An 18,225-nucleotide genomic window follows, 5' to 3' on the forward strand; every position below is an offset into this window, starting at 1 on the left:
GGCCACTGCTAACAAATATGTAACCTATAACACTAATATTGAATGTATAAGGAGGCAGTTAATTTACATAGGTACTAAAATAATAAACCTCATTCCAAATCACTTTCTCATGGACAGTAAGATCAGCGGAAAAATTAAACAGGATATAAAAAACTGGACATACAGTAATTTCTTCTTCCATTTAGATATATGACTCGAGATTTCTGCTCCAGCATTGTTTTTTCTTTTTTCAGTGGACTCGCTTACCTTTATTTTGAGTACCTATTCCTCTGTTTTCTTCCTTCCCCCCATTTCTCCCTTACCTTTTTCCCTCATTACTTCTCTTCTCTTCTTTGCCTGCCTATTACATGGGAAACCATAGTTGGCTAGGTATCTTCCTCTCTTTTTTTTCTCTTCTCCAACACACCCAACCACAAAGCCCATGGTTTTTTATATTTGTAACATTTTATTGTGTTTTATTTGTTTCAAATTCTTTGTAATTTTGTTTTGTCTTGTTATGTGTGTTTTTAATAAATGAATGAATTAATAAATTAATAAATAAAATCAAATTTGAAACGGGAACTTCATCATAGCTGTAGTTGTGGCTGTCATTGTTGTTACAACTTTAGCCGACAGATAGTGCTGTCGGAGGAGAACTGTGATTACAAGCCAGCTGTTTCTGTTTACTTTTTAGATAATGTTGTAACACATTGTTTGGTCACATACGTTTTTAAAAATTATTTTATTTGCAGTTTTTATAAAAATGTAGGTGGAGGAAAAATGTTGTGTACATCACGAGTGAAAAATTTTTTTCTCCCTCAGGAAAATTGTTGCCCTCGGCTTCGCCTGGGGCTTCAAACTTTTCCCTCAGGGAGAAAAAACAGCACTTTTCACTCTAGATATACAAATAACTATCATTACCCTAATAAACACTATTGTGGCATTGAATACTTTTTGTGCCATATACGTTTTATTCTAGACATTCAGGTCTTGATCTGGTTTCTAGGACACTTATTGAATATAATGTACTATTCTATTGAAATTTAATAAATTCAATAAAGATGTAATAAGTGCAAAAGAAATAAAATCTGGCCTTAAATCATTAATGATTATCGGTAACGAAATTTACCTCAGCCAGCATCTGTTGAAGGTTTTTCAAAACTTTGGTGATGTCAGAAACCTCCTCCATCAGTTTGCTCTCAACATCATCACTGAAAAATAGTTAAGATTATAGTGCTGGTTGCACAACAGCCGGTTTTAGAGAAGCCGTTTTTTTCAAAAACGCCTTCTCTGATTGGTTCTCGTGAAATTAATCACGGTTAAAATTTAACCGGCTGTTGTGCAACCGGACCATATAGGATGAGAAATGTCCGAAACTTTCAAAAAGCTATTAAAATATAACTGCTGCTTACCTATAAATAGATTGACCTTGATAAGATGAAATAGTCTCCTAAAAATGATTCAATTGTATAGGCTATATGGTTGAAATTATCGAGTTTAATAGAGATTGAATTTTTCTCACTCCAATAATTTAATTATAACGGTATTTTAGTTTTTAGCGACTGCGTTAAACAGCATTCTGTTAATGGAGTAATGGAATGGGCAGCCTACTCATTAGGGTACTATAATTCTATTTTATAAATACAAGAAAGTAGCCCTGAATACATACATTTTTAGACAATTTTAATTTAGTTTTTCTTGGCTCATTCCTTAGGCTCCTATTACATCAGGACACCAGCAGGCTGGGACACCAGGAATGAGCATATAACGCTGCATCTCTCTCTTACTCTTAATAGTGTCCGGAGCGCTAGTTCTCTTGGGGCTTGGACACCAGCCGAGACACCAGATTGTGGTGTCTGGCTGTTGTTTCACTTGAGACACCGCGGATTTTCGAATGGAAATTTTAATAATCTATCCAAGGATTTCTTTCAATCCAAAAATTCTCAAGTAATACTATTTTTATTCAACTATAAAATACTGATACAGAGTAAACTTTACAAAGATAATATGTATTTTTAATTGACCGAGCGAAGTGAGGTCTAAGATTCAAGTCGACGGTTTGGCATTTCTCTTAATGTTTAAATGTTCAAATGTTTGAATGTTTATATGTTGCGCATTTACGGCGAAACGCGATAATAGATTTTCATGAAATTTGACAGGTATGTTCCTTTTTTAATTGCGCGTCGACGTATGTACAAGGTTTTTGGAAATTTCGCATTTCAAGGATAAAATAAAAGGAAAAGGAGCCTTCTTCATCTATATATATAAAAGCGAAATGGCACTCACTCACTGACTGACTGACTGACTGACTGACTCACTCACTCACTCACTCACTCGCAGAACTAAAAATCTACCGGACCAGAAACGTTCAAATTTGGTAGGTATATCCAGTTGGCCCTTTAGAGGCGCACTAAGAATCTTTTGGCAATATTTTAACTCTAAGGGTGGTTTTTAAGGGTTTAAAGTTCGTCTTTTAGCATGTATATTATTCTTATTCTCTTAATTATAATTGAAAAATGTCCACACCATATGTTAATATAGAACTATGATCTAGAGAGAGTACCTCTTCGAAACAGTTGTTAACTAGTAACTAAATTAATAATTTTGTCAGGTTGGCATTAAGTTGAGTTGACTTTGTTAGGTTGGCACCAAGTTGAAGATTGAAATGCATTTATCGCAGAAAAATTGATTGGGCGCAGCTTCTTCGATCAGAGCTATTCCTGGGAATATTATATTACTAGCCGTCAGGCTCGCTTCACTCGCCATATCCGTTTAGCCAGACGTTCAGTCTGGACCCCCGACTGGATCGTCCTAACTTATGATGAAAATCCCCAAATGAAAAATGCAGGCGAGCGAAGCGAGGATGATCTCATTCTTGGACGATCCAATCGGGGGTCCAGGGGGCGAAGCCCCCTTGCTGGACGGATATGGCGAGCGAAGCGAGCCTGACGGCTAGTACGCCAATATTAGAGTAAAAATCAGACTATAGAATTATTCATCATAAATCAGCTGACAAGTGATTACACAGATGTGTGGAGAAGCCAGTCTATTGCTGTATTTCCATAAGGTCTATATTTTCAATCAGGTACTTGTGGATGAGAATACTGCGTGAGGTCTACTGTTCACAGAACTACTAGTATATTGAGAAAAACGTTCTACCTGCACAATTCTATGCCTGGTCTTTGACAACGATTTCCCAGTCGTGTGTGTGCAAGCGCCATGAAGCCTTCCTTGTCAGCTATTGCTTTTTCAAGCTGAGTGATATTTCCCATCATGGCATGCGCTTGACGGACCGTCTAAAATCATGATATTCATTAGTTCATTTTAACTCACAAATTTAAATCTCACAGGCTTTGATTGAACAGTTTTAGAGGTTTTTAATTTCATTGCACATAAACTGTTTAGCTTGTGCGTGGGTGATGGGAAGTGCATGAGTGCACGAGTGATTGATAACGTCCATGTCTACCGGCGGGATTCGAACCCACAATCAGGTAGCGCTCTAGCAGACTTGAAATTGTGCAACGCTTCAGTCGTCTTGACCTACCTGGCCGGAACTAAAAAAATATACTGTGTAATGGGTTATTTAATAATATTATTACCTTCACAGTGGATTACACATCTTGTTTTCGTTTTTAGGAATCTTTATAATAAGCTCTTCAATAATAGTTGGGTAATAAGCTCTAGAATGAATAAATGCAATTCCTTCTTAATTCCTTTTTAAATTTCTCCTTTATTACAAGATTTTAAATAGCTTATTTTTCGTTTTCCTATTAATTTTTCCTTTTATTGTATGGTTCTTATAAATGACCCTGAAGAGCATATTTCTCTTGAGACTCACAATACTATTATAATAGAGGATATTTTTCAATCTCAGATTGAGTTGTTTGGTAGTAGTGATAATCAATCTTACCTGAACATTATCCACGTAAACATAAGAAGTTTGCGAAAGAATTTTGATGAGCTGTCATACATTATCAGTAATTGTTCATTGGAGTTTCATATTATTATCCTCAGTGAGACTTGGATAGTTGAAGAGGATGATTTTAATTTTAATTTGAATGGTTATTCAGTGGTTAACAAGCCATGTAAAACAAATAAATGTGATGGAATTTGTGTCTTTTTCAAATGTAATTTTATAGTAGATGAGTTGGATTACGAAATAAAAGAATCTAACTCAATTCTTTTGGATGTACAAGTGCCAGGTGCGAAGGATAAGATAACACTTATCGCTGTTTATAGGTCTCCTTCAACCAATGTAGATAATTTTCTCAATTGTTTGAATGATTGTTTGTATTTTATCAAAAATAAGCCCAATATAATTTTTGCCGGTGACTTGAATATACATCTGAATAAGTCTACGCTTGCGACTAATGAATATTTCGGAATTTATCTTTGAATGGTTTTAAATCATACATAAACAAGCCTACTAGAGTTCAAAACGGCACTGAATCGATTATCGATCACATATTTTTAAAGAATTCCACTTTCAATCCTGACAATGTATTAAGTTCAGTAATAAAACAAGCATCACTGATCACTTTTGTGTCAGCATCCACATTGATCTTTCAACTGACAAAATTGTAAGTAAAAATAATTCTTTCAATAAAATAGATTTCAATAAATTAATATTATCCATTGAAACTGAAAACTGGGATAACTTATTAGATGACAATTTACATGTGAATGAAGCAATGCATATTTTAACTGACAAAATATCAAATCACATTAAACTTGCAACAGTTACAGTAAAGATTCCGCATAAATTACAACCCCTTAAACCTTGGATTACGCGTGGTCTTGTACATTCCATTAAAAAACGGGACAAATTGTTTAAAACACTTTCAAAGCAGCCTTTCAATGACCGTTTAAGAAATGAGTATAAAAATTACAGAAATCTTCTTAATAAATTAATAAAACAGAATAAATGTGAGTATTATAAGAATAAAATTAATCAGAATATAAACAACTCTAAGAAAATCTGGGAAACTTTAAATGAATTGTTAGGTAGAAGACATACTAAAAAATTCCCAAAATAGAAGCTGATACACTAAATCAACATTTTGCTCGCGTAGGAAAACTTTATGCTGAGAAATTGAAGTTAATAATCTGGGAAGGTGTGGAAAAACCTTTCCCGCAACTCCGCGGCCGATCCGGACCCCAGGAGGACAGCTGTGCCCGGCAAGTGGGACTTAGGAAAGTCCAGAGTGCTGGCCGCCGCAGCGCACTAATCCAGTGCGGGATCGAGAAAGGACATCTGGGAAGGTGTGGAAAAACCTTTCCCGCAACTCCGCGGCCGATCCGGACCCCAGGAGACAGCTGGTGCCCGGCAAGTGGGACTTAGGAAAGTCCAGAGTGCTGGCCGCCGCAGCGCACTAATCCAGTGCGGGATCGAGAAAGGACATCTGGGAAGGTGTGGAAAAACCTTTCCCGCAACTCCGCGGCCGATCCGGACCCCAGGAGGACAGCTGGTGCCCGGCAAGTGGGACTTAGAAAAGTCCAGAGTGCTGGCCGCCGCAGCGCACTAATCCAGTGCGGGATCGAGAAAGGACATCTGGGAAGGTGTGGAAAAACCTTTCCCGCAACTCCGCGGCCGATCCGGACCCCAGGAGGACAGCTGGTGCTCGGCAAGTGGGACTTAGGAAAGTCCGGAGCGCGAGCCGCCGCAGTGCACTGATCCAGTGCGGAACCGAAAGAGGACCTCTGGGAGGCCGGGAAGGCCTTTACCAGAGCTCCGCGACCAACCCGGACCCCGGAAGACACCCGGTGCCCAGGGACTAAGACTTAGTCCCGACACGAAGCCCTTTTTCTCTCGACTGACAAGCAAAGTTCCTATTCCTTTCATTCCGCGACCAACCCTGTTTGGCAGTGCGAAAGCACGGCCCCTCTTTCCTAAAAGAGGGAAACATTCTCCAAAACACTCAAGACCCTGTTTCAACCCCCACTCGAACGAGGTGGTTGACGGACGCCCCACCAAGACTCCCGTCCCCTGCCGCTGCCCCCCCAGTCGCCGACTGAGTTTAGGCCGGCCCAGAGCGACACTGGGAACTCTGATAGAGACAGGTGTGGGCAAAAATCTACTCAGAAGATTGGCACACGAACGTGGGGCCCAAGGCAGGAGGAGTAAGCAGCAATGAGTGCAGAGGAGAAATGTAATCGCGCCGGAGAAGACCAGGAGGCGCGAGAGGATAGCAGCGATCCAGGAGTGTCCTGGATTTATAAACTCCACCGGAATGAAGCAGTGGATCTAGCAGCATCAGCAGGGCTACCTACAACAGGTACCATGGCAGAGCTCAGGAGAGCTCTTGTCGAAAACCACCGGAGGACAGTGGTGGAGGCTGCCGGTCTAAACAGGATCGGTGGCGGAGCTGGCACAGGTCAGGAAGAGGAAGGAGCTGCAGCTTTGCGGCCACCAGTCGCGGAGGCCACTGCATGTTCCAGACCGGAAGAGATACCCAAGGAGACGTCTCCAGAGTTTGATGGCGACTCCAGCAACTCCTGGGTGTACAGAGTGCACGATCAGGGCTTGATTGATCTACTACTCGACTCAGTGCTGACAGATAGCACAAGTACGAGCCTGAGGAGGGCTCTACTGGAGCAACGACAGCGGATTGTTGCGATGCTCCCCGTTCTGGATAATGGGGAGGAGGCGCTTCGTCGAAGAGCGCGAAGGCCAGCACCAGTTAGCGAGGAGACAGAGCCTGCGCTAGTGAGGCCGGAGATGCCGGAGAGGCATAATAACATGCCTAGGCATGTGTTGAGGTCACCTACCAGGTCAGCGGTGCCTGCTACATCCTGTATGGACCCGGGTGCCGTGTGTGACAAGGTTCGAGGGTGGCGGCTCTCATATGATGGGAGTGGAGATGCTCCAAGTTTTATGGAGCGGCTCGAGGAGCTGCAACAAGCATATGGCTTGTCTGGCAGACAGTTATTTCCAGCGCTACCTGAAATGTTAGCGGGGAAATGTTCCTTATGGATGAGGAATAGGAGAGAACAGTGGAGACACTGGGACGATTTCCTGAGAGACTTTCGGTCTCGTTACTATCCACCTACTTATGTGGAGGATCTTGAGAATGAAATTCTCGACAGGCGGCAGAAAGAAGGCGAGCTCATAGACGACTATGTTGAGGAGCTGCTAACGCTGATGAGGAGAAGAGGTGGTTTTTCAGAGAGTAGCCAGGTACAGAGATTGTACAAAAATCTTTTACCACGCTACAAGCTCTACATCAGGGAGGCTGAAGTGTACACCACCGACGACTTGCTACACTTAGCGAGGCAATATGAACGAATTAAATTCGAGGAGAAGAGTGCTCAACAGAGACAACGAGCTGTGAAGCAGGAGGAGGTGAGGAAGCAGACCAAGCCTCGACAGGAGACTACTACTACACAGCGTCGGAGTGAACAACCTCCAGAAGGCCCCGTGTGTTGGCAGTGCAAGAAGGTGGGACACTGGAGATCAGAGTGTCCGGAGGTTTCACTCTGCTCAAAGTGCGGGAAGCCACGACCAAATTGTTCCTGTGAGAGAGAGCAGAAGAAGACTTCTGATAAAACAGCTGGGTTAAAACAAGGCTTCAAATCCAGCTAGAGCCAGAGCTCCGGATGACAACCGTCTTTTCACTACAGTGAAATAGGAAGCAGACAGTATAGTGCTCTTCTCGACACAGGAGCAGAGTCCAACTATATTAGCTCTAAAGCTTTTAATAGTTTGGAAGCAGTGGAACGAGAGCCTGTGCAGCGCGGCGCTGTTATGGCTAACGGGGCGGCTGCACGACTGCGAGGTGGTGTTACAACCAACCTGAAAATTGGCAGAATATCCCTATCAACAAAACTCACAATAATGGATGGGCTTTGTCCAGATATTCTGCTTGGTATGGAGTTTCTCCGTGAGCACCGGGTGAAAATAGACCCCAATTCCGGGTCAGTGGAATGGGATCCTCATCTCGTCAAAGAGCACATTGGAGACGATATTTCCACTCCAAAAGTGGGAAAAGGAGCTGTCAACTTGAGGCTGGCTACTGTTAAAACCCAGCCTGACATAGGGAGGTCAAGGAAGCCACCTGGGATTATTCCTGTGAAGAAGCAGGAGAAGAAGAAATTTCCTCAAGTCCAGAAACATGTAGGAGCCGTGTGGAAGACTAGAAAAGAGGAATTTCTTTCTCAGAAAATTTCTCCAGCCCGTGGAAAGTTCATTTGCTGGCACTGTAAACGAGCTGGGCACTGGAGGTTCAACTGTCCGGAAAAGCGGTACCGGAGGCGGAAGAAGGGAGGATAATTTTCAGCAAGGAGCTGGAGATAATCGTCAAGCAGTGCAGTCTGGAAGACTGCCGGTGCTGGAAACTACACAGGAAGTAGTTTCTGATATTGGAGACAAGAATTATAATGCCAACCGGTATTATAATTGGAAAAGGAGGACAAGGAAGGTGAATTCTGGACAGCTAGTCTACAGGAAGGAGTGTCACCTGTCCTCGGGTGCTAATCAGCTTGCCGCGAAGTTAGCGCCGGAATTTTCTGGCCCATATGAGGTCGAGGAAATGTTGAGTGCCGGTAAGAGGTTTACTGTGCACGAGAAGGGCACCAAGCTCCAGCCACACCTGCCCGAAGATGAGGAAGAGGATGGTGATGGAGCAGTTGCGGAAAAGGTGGACGGAATTCGAGCGGATGGACAGCAGGAGGCCAAGCGAGTCTATAGAGGGTCGCTGCCTATCCGGAGGATGGGATACCAGAGAGGTGTCACGCGCCGCCAATAAGGAGGTAAGAGGCGAGAAGGGGTGAATATCATAGAGTTCAATCATATCACAGCTTTAGAGCTATTTTTGATTCATAAATTATCCCATTTAAAATGAGGAAATTAAATTTTGTTGTCCAAGACAAAATTGCATAGATATTGAAGAAAAATAATTCAGAATTATTAGCACGGATTTATTAGCCGAATTTTGAAAATTAATAGCATTAGCACGATTCCGAAAATGATGAAAATATTAAAAGACTGACAATATTATTGTTATTGAAAGAAATTGGTCAATAGTTTATTAAAAGGAAACAGCATATTCCGTTTAATTTTTCTCATAAAATAGAGTTCTACTTAAACTAAATGGCAACTCAACCATTACAGTTTAATTAATATAATCAGTCATAAAGCACTGGCTGGATTAAATGGAAAAAAATTATTATTGACAAATCAATACGTTTCTTTTGATCTGAAGGCAATCCCAATAATTTCAGTTTGAAATTTATTTACAATATTATGATGTGACCAAGCAAGGGTAATCAAGGAAATTTTCTACAGTCTATGACTAGTTAATAACAGCCAAAGTCGATTCCAACTAGAATAAATTTTCTTGATCGGTATATTACCGATATTGTTGTAACCAGGTACTGGTTAACAAACAAAATTTGCAGTAGCATGTTTTCTATTTGCCATAAATAGTTGATGGCGAAATGAGTGGATAGAGAATATTAGAAAATATTATAGATCGGTGTGATCCGAATAATATTTTAACCATGAGGTAATGGTTATAATAATTGAAATCATTTAATGAAGCTGGTGGTAATTGCTTTAATCCGTGTAAAGTGTTACGGTGCAGTTAATTAACAGACGTTATTATACTGTGGGATAAAAGTGAATTACGTTGCAATTAATTATTCATGTGGAATGAATAAATTGCGTTTGATTGTGAGTCGAGATGTACTACAATCGGGGTTTTTTTTAGCTTCAGATTATGATTAACATTTTCTAATATTTCACTTGAAAATAAAGTCGGAGGACTTACTATAAATTGGAATAAAATAATTATTATTTCAATTGGAATTAATTCTATATTGGATCGAAAAGTTATTTGTGCTGTGCTGTACAGATAAGATAAACATTATCTCAACTGGCTAACTGCTATCGCCAAGCTTCTAGTCTGTAGAAGAGAATTACTTCTCCTTTTCAATAACAATTTATAAAATAGAATTCATGTGAATTCTAGTTTTTCCAGATATTCTACTGTTATTGAGTCAGTCTGTGTTAGATCGTGCTATTGTTAGTTTGGAATTAGATCACGTCTCGAGAGTGAATCTAATTTTTACTCAGCCTACCATCATGAGTTATTATTGACGGTGCATTAAAGCATTCAATTATTACTATTTGTGCTGATTGTTGTGATTATTTTTCGGAAAATCAATACTTCCAGAGTATGAATTAATTAACAGCTGTTGTGTCATTATACACGCCTTGTGTGAACAATTACTTTGAAAAAGTAAATCAAGATTTATTTTGGGGTAAATAAATCTTGAAGTGAGAAAGAGAGATTGAGAATAAATGTTCACTGATTGTGAATTGATTAGCAGATTTTGTCTGTTATAATAAACACACTGTCATTTATATCCAATGGAAGGTTACTTTGCATAAGTAAATCATGTGATTGACTTCATTATTGAAATGAACAGTGAGAAGTGGAATATTGAGTTGAAATTTATAGTTCTGATTTTATTATTGTGATATAGTGAGAAGGCTGAGATCCTCATAACAGATCGAAAATGAATTATTATTTCGACCACATTTAATTTTGATATAAAATCGAAATATGTGGTGTAACATCACAACTAGTGGCTTCATGTCAACCATATAATTCAGTATTCCTCATCATATTATCATCTCTCATATTTTATTGTGAACAATAAGTTGCTGATACACTGAACTAACTGAGAGTATCCATCACTCTGACACTTGGTGATTTTCCTGGACTCCAATTCACCTCTATCAACTTCTGCCTCCTGTGAAGTGTTACATTGTTATGTATCACGTTTCTTCTTGAGGATGGGGACTGCAACTTGAGTCTACTTCCTCGTGAGCTCCTGGGATTATTGGAGCTGTATCTCAGCTGATTATTGCTGAGACCACGACAAGTTCCTGGTCGTGTTGGGGATTCATCCCAGCTGTCTGATGCTGGAAGTTAGGCAGTGCGATAGCACGGCCATGCAGGGCGAAAGCCCGGCACATGCAGTGCGCAAGCACGGCGAAGCAAGGCAGTGTGAAAACACGGCCATGCAGGGCGAAAGCCCGGCACATGCAGTGCGCAAGCACGGCGAAGCAAGGCAGTGTGAAAACACGGCCATGCAGGGCGAAAGCCCGGCACATGCAGTGCGCAAGCACGGCGAAGCAAGGCAGTGTGAAAACACGGCCATGCAGGGCGAAAGCCCGGCACATGCAGTGCGCAAGCACGGCGAAGCAAGGCAGTGTGAAAACACGGCCATGCAGGGCGAAAGCCCGGCACATGCAGTGCGCAAGCACGGCGAAGCAAGGCAGTGTGAAAACACGGCCATGCAGGGCGAAAGCCCGGCACATGCAGTGCGGAAGCACGGTTCTCAGAACCTGTCTGAGGTGTTGTTCACCTCGTTTTTTGTGTTACCCGCCCCACCTGGCAGTGCGAGAGCACCGCGACTCTCATCTGCAGTGCGGAAGCACGGCGTCCTCGGCTGTGTGGAAACACGGCAACTCTGCAGTGCGGGAGCACGGCGTCCTTTTCGCGATGCGAAAGCATAGCGTTCCTGGCAGTGCGGAGCACGGCGCCCCGGGCAGTGCGAAAGCACGGCGTTCCTTTTGCAGTGCGCAAGCACCGCGTCCTATATTTTGCAGTGCGAGAGCACGGCGACTCATTGCAGTGCGGAAGCACGGCGTTTCCCTTGCAATGTTATTTAGGTTCTCAGAACCTGTCTGAGGTGTTGTTCACCTAGTTTTTTGTGTTACCCGCCCCTCCTGGCAGTGCGAGAGCACCGCGACTCTCATCTGCAGTGCGGAAGCACGGCGTCCCCGGCAGTGTGGAAACACGGCAACTCTGCAGTGCGGGAGCACGGCGTCCTTTTTCGCGATGCAAAAGCATAGCGTTCCTGGCAGTGCGGAAGCAGCGCCCCGGGCAGTGCGAAAGCACGGCGTTCCTTTTGCAGTGCGTAAGCACCGCGTCCTTATTTTTGCAGTGCGAGAGCATGGCGACTCATTGCAGTGCGGAAGCACGGCGTTTCCCTTGCAATGTTATTTAGGTTCTCAGAACCTGTCTGAGGTATTGTTCACCTCGTTTTTTGTGTTACCCACCCCTCCTGGCAGTGCGAGAGCACCGCGACTCTCATCTGCAGTGCGGAAGCACGGCGTCCCCGGCAGTGTGGAAACATGGCAATTCTGCAGTGCGGGAGCACGGCGTCCTTTTCGCGATGCGAAAGCATAGCGTTCCTGGCAGTGCGGAAGCACGGCGCCCCGGGCAGTGCGAAAGCACGGCGTTCCTTTTGCAGTGGCAAGCACCGCGTCCTTTTTTTTGCAGTGCGAGAGCCGGCGACTCATTGCAGTGCGGAAGCACGGCGTTCCCTTGCAATGTTATTAGGTTCTCAGAACCTGTCTGAGGTATTGTTCACCTCGTTTTTTGTGTTACCCACCCCTCCTGGCAGTGCGAGAGCACCGCGACTCTCATCTGCAGTGCGGAAGCACGGCGTCCCCGGCAGTGTGGAAACACGGCAATTCTGCAGTGCGGGAGCACGGCGTCCTTTTCGCGATGCGAAAGCATAGCGTTCCTGGCAGTGCGGAGCACGGCGCCCCGGTCAGTGTGAAAGCACGGCGTTCCTTTTGCGCAAGCACTGCGTCCTTATTTTTGCAGTGCGAGAGCATGGCAACTCATTGCAGTGCGGAAGCACGGCGTTTCCCTTGCAATGTTATTTAGGTTCTCAGAAGCTGTCTGAGGTATTGTTCACCTCGTTTTTTGTGTTACCCGCCCCTCCTGCAGTGCGAGAGCACCACCACAACTCTCATCTGCAGTGCGGAAGCACGGCGTCCTCGGCAGTGTGGAAACACGGCAACTCTGCAGTGCGAGGCACGGCGTCCTTTTCGCGATGCGAAAGCATAGCGTTCCTGGCAGTGCGGAAGCACGGCGCTCCGAGCAGTGCGAAAGCACGGCATTCCTTTGGCAGTGCGAAAGCACCGCGTCCTTATTTTTGCAGTGCGAAAGCACGGCGCTTCTTGCAGTGCGAAAGCACGGCATCCCCCATCGCAGTGCGCAAGCACGGCATGCAGGGCGAAAGCCCGGCCCGCAGGGCGAAAGCCCGGCAAAGGTAGTGCGCGAGCTTGACCAAGGCAGTGTGGGAACACTGCAGCCAGATTGCGAGCTCGTCCGAACGTTGTGCGCAAGCATACACATCGGTCAGTGAGTGTCTGGATTGTCATTACGTGGACGCACACCTTCGCGGTGTGGGAACACCGCGGCAGTGTGAAAACACAGCACGCAGTGCGCAAGCACGGCTGCAGGGCGAAAGCCCGGCGATTGTTTCTGTGTTGTGTGTTTCTGTGTTTTTGGTTTCTCTGTTTTTTGTGTTTTGTGTTTTTTTTTTGTGTTTTGTGTGCCCTGTGTTTTCCCTCCTGGCAGTGCGAGAGCACCGCGACTCTCACCTGCAGTGCGAAAGCACGGCGTCCTTTTGCAGTGTGAAAACACGGCGACTCGGCAGTGCGGAAGCACGGCGTCCATTTATGTACAGTGCGAAGCACGACACTTCCCGGCAGTGTCCCTGCAATTGTGACACGGCGCTCCCCGGCAGTGCGAAAGCACGGCGGTCTCACCTGCAGTGCGGAGCACGGCGTCCTGGGCAGTGCGGAAGCACGGCGACTCGGCAGTGCGAAAGCACCGCGTCCTTATTTTGCAGTGCGAGAGCACGGCAACTCTTTGCAGTGCGGAAGCACGGCGTTTCCCTTGTAATGCTACTTAGGTTCTCAGAACCTGTCTGAGGTGTTGTTCACCTCGTTTTTTGTGTTACCCCCCCTCCTGGCAGTGCGAGAGCACGGCGCCCTCATCTGCAGTGCGGAAGCACGCGTCCTCGGCAGTGTGGAAACACGGCAACTCTGCAGTGCGGGAGCACGGCGTCTTTTCGCGATGCAAAGCATGCGTTCCTGGCAGTGCGGAAGCATGGCATTCCTTTTGCAGTGCGAAAGCACCGCGTCCTTATTTTGCAGTGCGAAAGCAGGCGCTTCTTGCAGTGCGAAAGCACGGTGTCCCCATCGCAGTGCGGAAGCACGGCGGCCTCTTGCAGTGTGCAAACACGGCGTCCCCCATTGCAGTGCAGAAGCACGGCGGTCCTTTGCAGTGCGAAAGCACGGCGCTTCTTGCAGTGCGAAAGCACGGCGTCCCCCATCGTAGTGCGGAAGCACGGCGACCTCTTGCAGTGTGCAAACACGGCGTCCCCCATTGCAGTGCGGAAGCACGGCGGTCCTTTGCAGTGCGAAAGCACGGCGCTTCTTGCAGTGCGAAAGCACGGCGTCCCCCATCGCAGTGCGGAAGCACGGCGGTCTCTTGCAGTGTGCGAACACGGCGTCTCAACGCAGTGCGAAAGCACGGCGCAGATCTTCAAGATCTTTTCTGAGCTAGCCTAGTCTGGCCGGGTAGCTTGCTCATTTCTTCGGATGGTGCCGACGCATCACCACCGGTTGGCGAGGAACCAACCTGGCGCCCAGTTTATGTTCGGTCTATGTTGACCGGCGGAGAGCGGCAGAATGTACTCAGGCATTTGGGACATTCTGTCTGCCGTTTACCCCTTCCATCCTCACCCCCCCCTCTCCTCCCCCTCTCTTTTCCCCCCCTTCCCTAGTAGAACAGTGTGTCACGATGTATATCGTAACTAGAGAAAGGAATTGAATTTAGGGCTCATTTATTCGACGCTCGCTATCTTCATAGAATCTGAGGGTCAACGTTCAAGCCAGCCACTGGCCTACCGCTCAGCGATGCTGCGCATCCTCTCTCCCCTCCCTCTCGTCACTGAGGGAGGCTCGAGAAAGGCCAGCAGGAGGCAGTCGAGTTCGGAGAGCCAAGTCGAGCGGTCGAGAGAGGTGAGAAGGAAGCAGCGAGCATCTAGCAACGTCACAGTACGTCTTGTACTAAGTGAACTCCGATTTCTTCAGCGACCGGGAGTTGTGTTGAGGCTAAAGTCGATTAGCCTCCAACACGGTGAACTCCACTGCTCTACACTCGTTTGGGCGAGTGTTGAACGACATTTAACCTGTTTAGACGACGGGTTGCCAGTTTCGACCAACGACAACACGTCAGGTTTGGTCGAAACCTGACTCCCCATTGGTAGGCCACCAGTGGGACATCGAGGCGAGAAAGGACATCCGGGAAGATGAGGAAAAGCCTTTCCCGCAACTCCGCGGCCGATCCGGACCCCAGGAGGACAGCTGGTGCCCGGCAAGTAGGACTTAGGAAAGTCCAGAGTGCTGGCCGCCGCAGCGCACTAGTCCAGTGCGGGATCGCAAGAGGACGTCTGGGAAGGCCAGGAAAAGCCTTTCCCGCAACTCCGCGGCCGATCCGGACCCCAGGAGGACAGCTGGTGCCCGGCCAGTAGGACTTAGGAAAGTCCAGAGTGCTGGCCGCCGCAGCGCACTAGTCCAGTGCGGGATCGCAAGAGGACGTCTGGGAAGGCCAGGAAAAGCCTTTCCCGCAACTCCGCGGCCCGTCCGGACCCCAGGAGGACAGCTGGTGCCCGGCCAGTAGGACTTAGAAAAGTCCAGAGTGCTGGCCGCCGCAGCGCACTAGTCCAGTGCGGGATCGCAAGTACGTCTGGAAGGCAGGAAAAGCCTTTCCCGCAACTCCGCGCCGATCCGGACCCCCGAGACAACTGGTGCCCGGCCAGTAGGACTTAGGAAGTCCAGAGTGCTGGCCGCCGCAGCGCACTAGTCCAGTGCGGGATCGCAAGAGGACGTCTGGGAAGGCTAGGAAAAGCTTTCCCGCAACTCCGCGGCCGATCCGGACCCCAGGAGGACAGCTGTGCCCGGCCAGTAGGACTTAGAAAAGTCCAGAGTGCTGGCCGCCGCAGCGCACTAGTCCAGTGCGGGATCGCAAGAGGACGTCTGGGAAGGCCAGGAAAACCTTTCCCGCAACTCCGCGCCGATCCGGACCCCAGGAGACAGCTGGTGCCCGGCAAGTGGGACTTAGGAAAGTCCAGAGTGCTGGCCGCCGCAGCGCACTATCCAGTGCGGGATCGAGAAAGGACATCTGGGAAGTGTGGAAAAACCTTTCCCGCAACTCCGCGCCGATCCGGACCCCAGGAGGACAGCTGGTGCCCGGCAAGTGGGACTTAGGAAAGTCCAGAGTGCTGGCCGCCGCAGCGCACTAATCCAGTGCGGGATCGAGAAAGGACATCTGGGAAGGTGTGGAAGCATATAGAGTAGTCATTAAACCAACTAAATTCAATACCTCAACCAGACATTTGATCGATATATAAAATTTATGTTTGTATGCTGAAATTATTACAAACTTCATATCACTATACTAGAACAAATTTATATATTTTTTCTTTCAATCCATGTTATTCAAAATACCAGCCAACGAATATTACTTATTAACTAATCAAATTTGAAACGGGAACTTCATCATAGCTGTAGTTGTGGCTGTCATTGTTGTTACAACTTTAGCCGACAGATAGTGCTGTCGGAGGAGAACTGTGATTACAATAGCCAGCTGTTTCTGTTTACTTTTTAGATTATGTTGTAACACATTGTTTGGTCACATACGTTTTTAAAAATTATTTTATTTGCAGTTTTTATAAAAATGTAGGTGGAGGAAAAATGTTGTGTATATCACGAGTGAAAAATGTTTTTTCTCCCTCAGGAAAATTGTTGCCCTCGGCTTCAGCCTCGGGCTTCAAACTTTTCCCTCAGGGAGAAAAAACAGCACTTTTCACTCTAGATATACAAATAACTATCATTACCCTAATAAACACTACTGTGGCATTGAATACTTTTTGTGACATATACGTTTTATTTTAGACATTCAGGTCTTGATCTGGTCTCTAGGACACTTATTGAATATAATGTACTATTCTATTGAAATTCAATAAAGATGTAATAAGTGCAAAATAAATAAAATCTGGCCTTAAATCATTAATGATTATCGGTAACGAAATTTACCTCAGCCAGCATCTGTTGAAGGTTTTTCAAAAGTTTGGTGATGTCAGAAACCTCCTCCATCAGTTTGCTCTCAACATCATCACTGAAAAATAGTTAAGATTATATATAGTGCTGGTTGCACAAAAGCCGGTTTTAGAGAAGCCGTTTTTTCAAAAACGCCTTCTCTGATTGGTTCTCGTGAAATTAATCACGGTTAAAATTTAACCGGCTGTTGTGCAACCGGACCATAGGATGAGAAATGTCCGAAACTTTCAAAAAGCTATTAAAATATAACTGCTGCTTACCTATAAATAGATTGACCTTGATAAGATGAAATAGTCTTCTAAAAATGATTCAATTGTATAGGCTATATGGTTGAAATTATCGAATTTAATAGAGATTGAATTTTTCTCACTCCAATAATTTAATTATAACGGTATTTTAGTTTTTAGCGACTGCGTTAAACAGCATTCTGTTAATGGAGTAATGGAATGGGCAGCCTACTCATTAGGGTACTATAATTCTATTTTATAAATACAAGAAAGTAGCCCTGAATACATACATTTTTAGACAATTTTAATTTAGTTTTTCTTGGCTCATTCCTTAGGCTCCTATTACATCAGGACACCAGCAGGCTGGGACACCAGGAATGAGCATATAACGCTGCATCTCTCTCTTACTCTTAATAGTGTCCGGAGCGCTAGTTCTCTTGGGGCTTGGACACCAGCCGAGACACCAGATTGTGGTGTCTGGCTGTTGTTTCACTTGAGACACCGCGGATTTTCGAATGGAAATTTTAATAATCTATCCAAGGATTTCTTTCAATCCAAAAATTCTCAAGTAATACTATTTTTATTCAGCTATAAAATACACTGATACAGAGTAAACTTTACAAAGATAATATGTATTTTTAATTGACCGAGCGAAGTGAGGTCTAAGATTCAAGTCAACGGTTTGGCATTTCTCTTAATGTTTAAATGTTCAAATGTTTGAATGTTTATATGTTGCGCATTTACGGCGAAACGCGATAATAGATTTTCATGAAATTTGACAGGTATGTTCCTTTTTTAATTGCGCGTCGACGTATGTACAAGGTTTTTGGAAATTTTGCATTTCAAGGATAAAATAAAAGGAAAAAGGAGCCTTCTTCATCTATATATAAAAGCGAAATGGCACTCACTCACTGACTGACTGACTGACTGACTGACTCACTCACTCACTCACTCACTCACTCACTCGCAGAACTAAAAATCTACCGGACCAGAAACGTTCAAATTTGGTAGGTATATCCAGTTGGCCCTTTAGAGGCGCACTAAGAAATCTTTTGGCAATATTTTAACTCTAAGGGTGGTTTT

The 18,225-nt window shown here is 45.1% G+C and overlaps 1 protein-coding gene across 1 annotated transcript in view; it reads right to left on the reverse strand.

The window, feature by feature from the left end:
- LOC111062464 (tektin-1) overlaps positions 1 to 18,225 on the reverse strand; it is a 37,635-nt gene that overhangs the window by 2,843 nt on the left and 16,567 nt on the right. The window contains exon 6 of the mRNA XM_022350158.2: positions 16,892 to 16,973. Within this exon, the coding sequence (XP_022205850.2) occupies positions 16,892 to 16,973 (82 nt within the window). The remainder of the gene's footprint in view (positions 1 to 16,891; positions 16,974 to 18,225) is intronic.

The sequence above is a fragment of the Nilaparvata lugens genome, chromosome 10 (genome assembly GCF_014356525.2).
Source record: "Nilaparvata lugens isolate BPH chromosome 10, ASM1435652v1, whole genome shotgun sequence".
NCBI classification, from domain to species: Eukaryota; Metazoa; Arthropoda; class Insecta; order Hemiptera; family Delphacidae; genus Nilaparvata; species Nilaparvata lugens.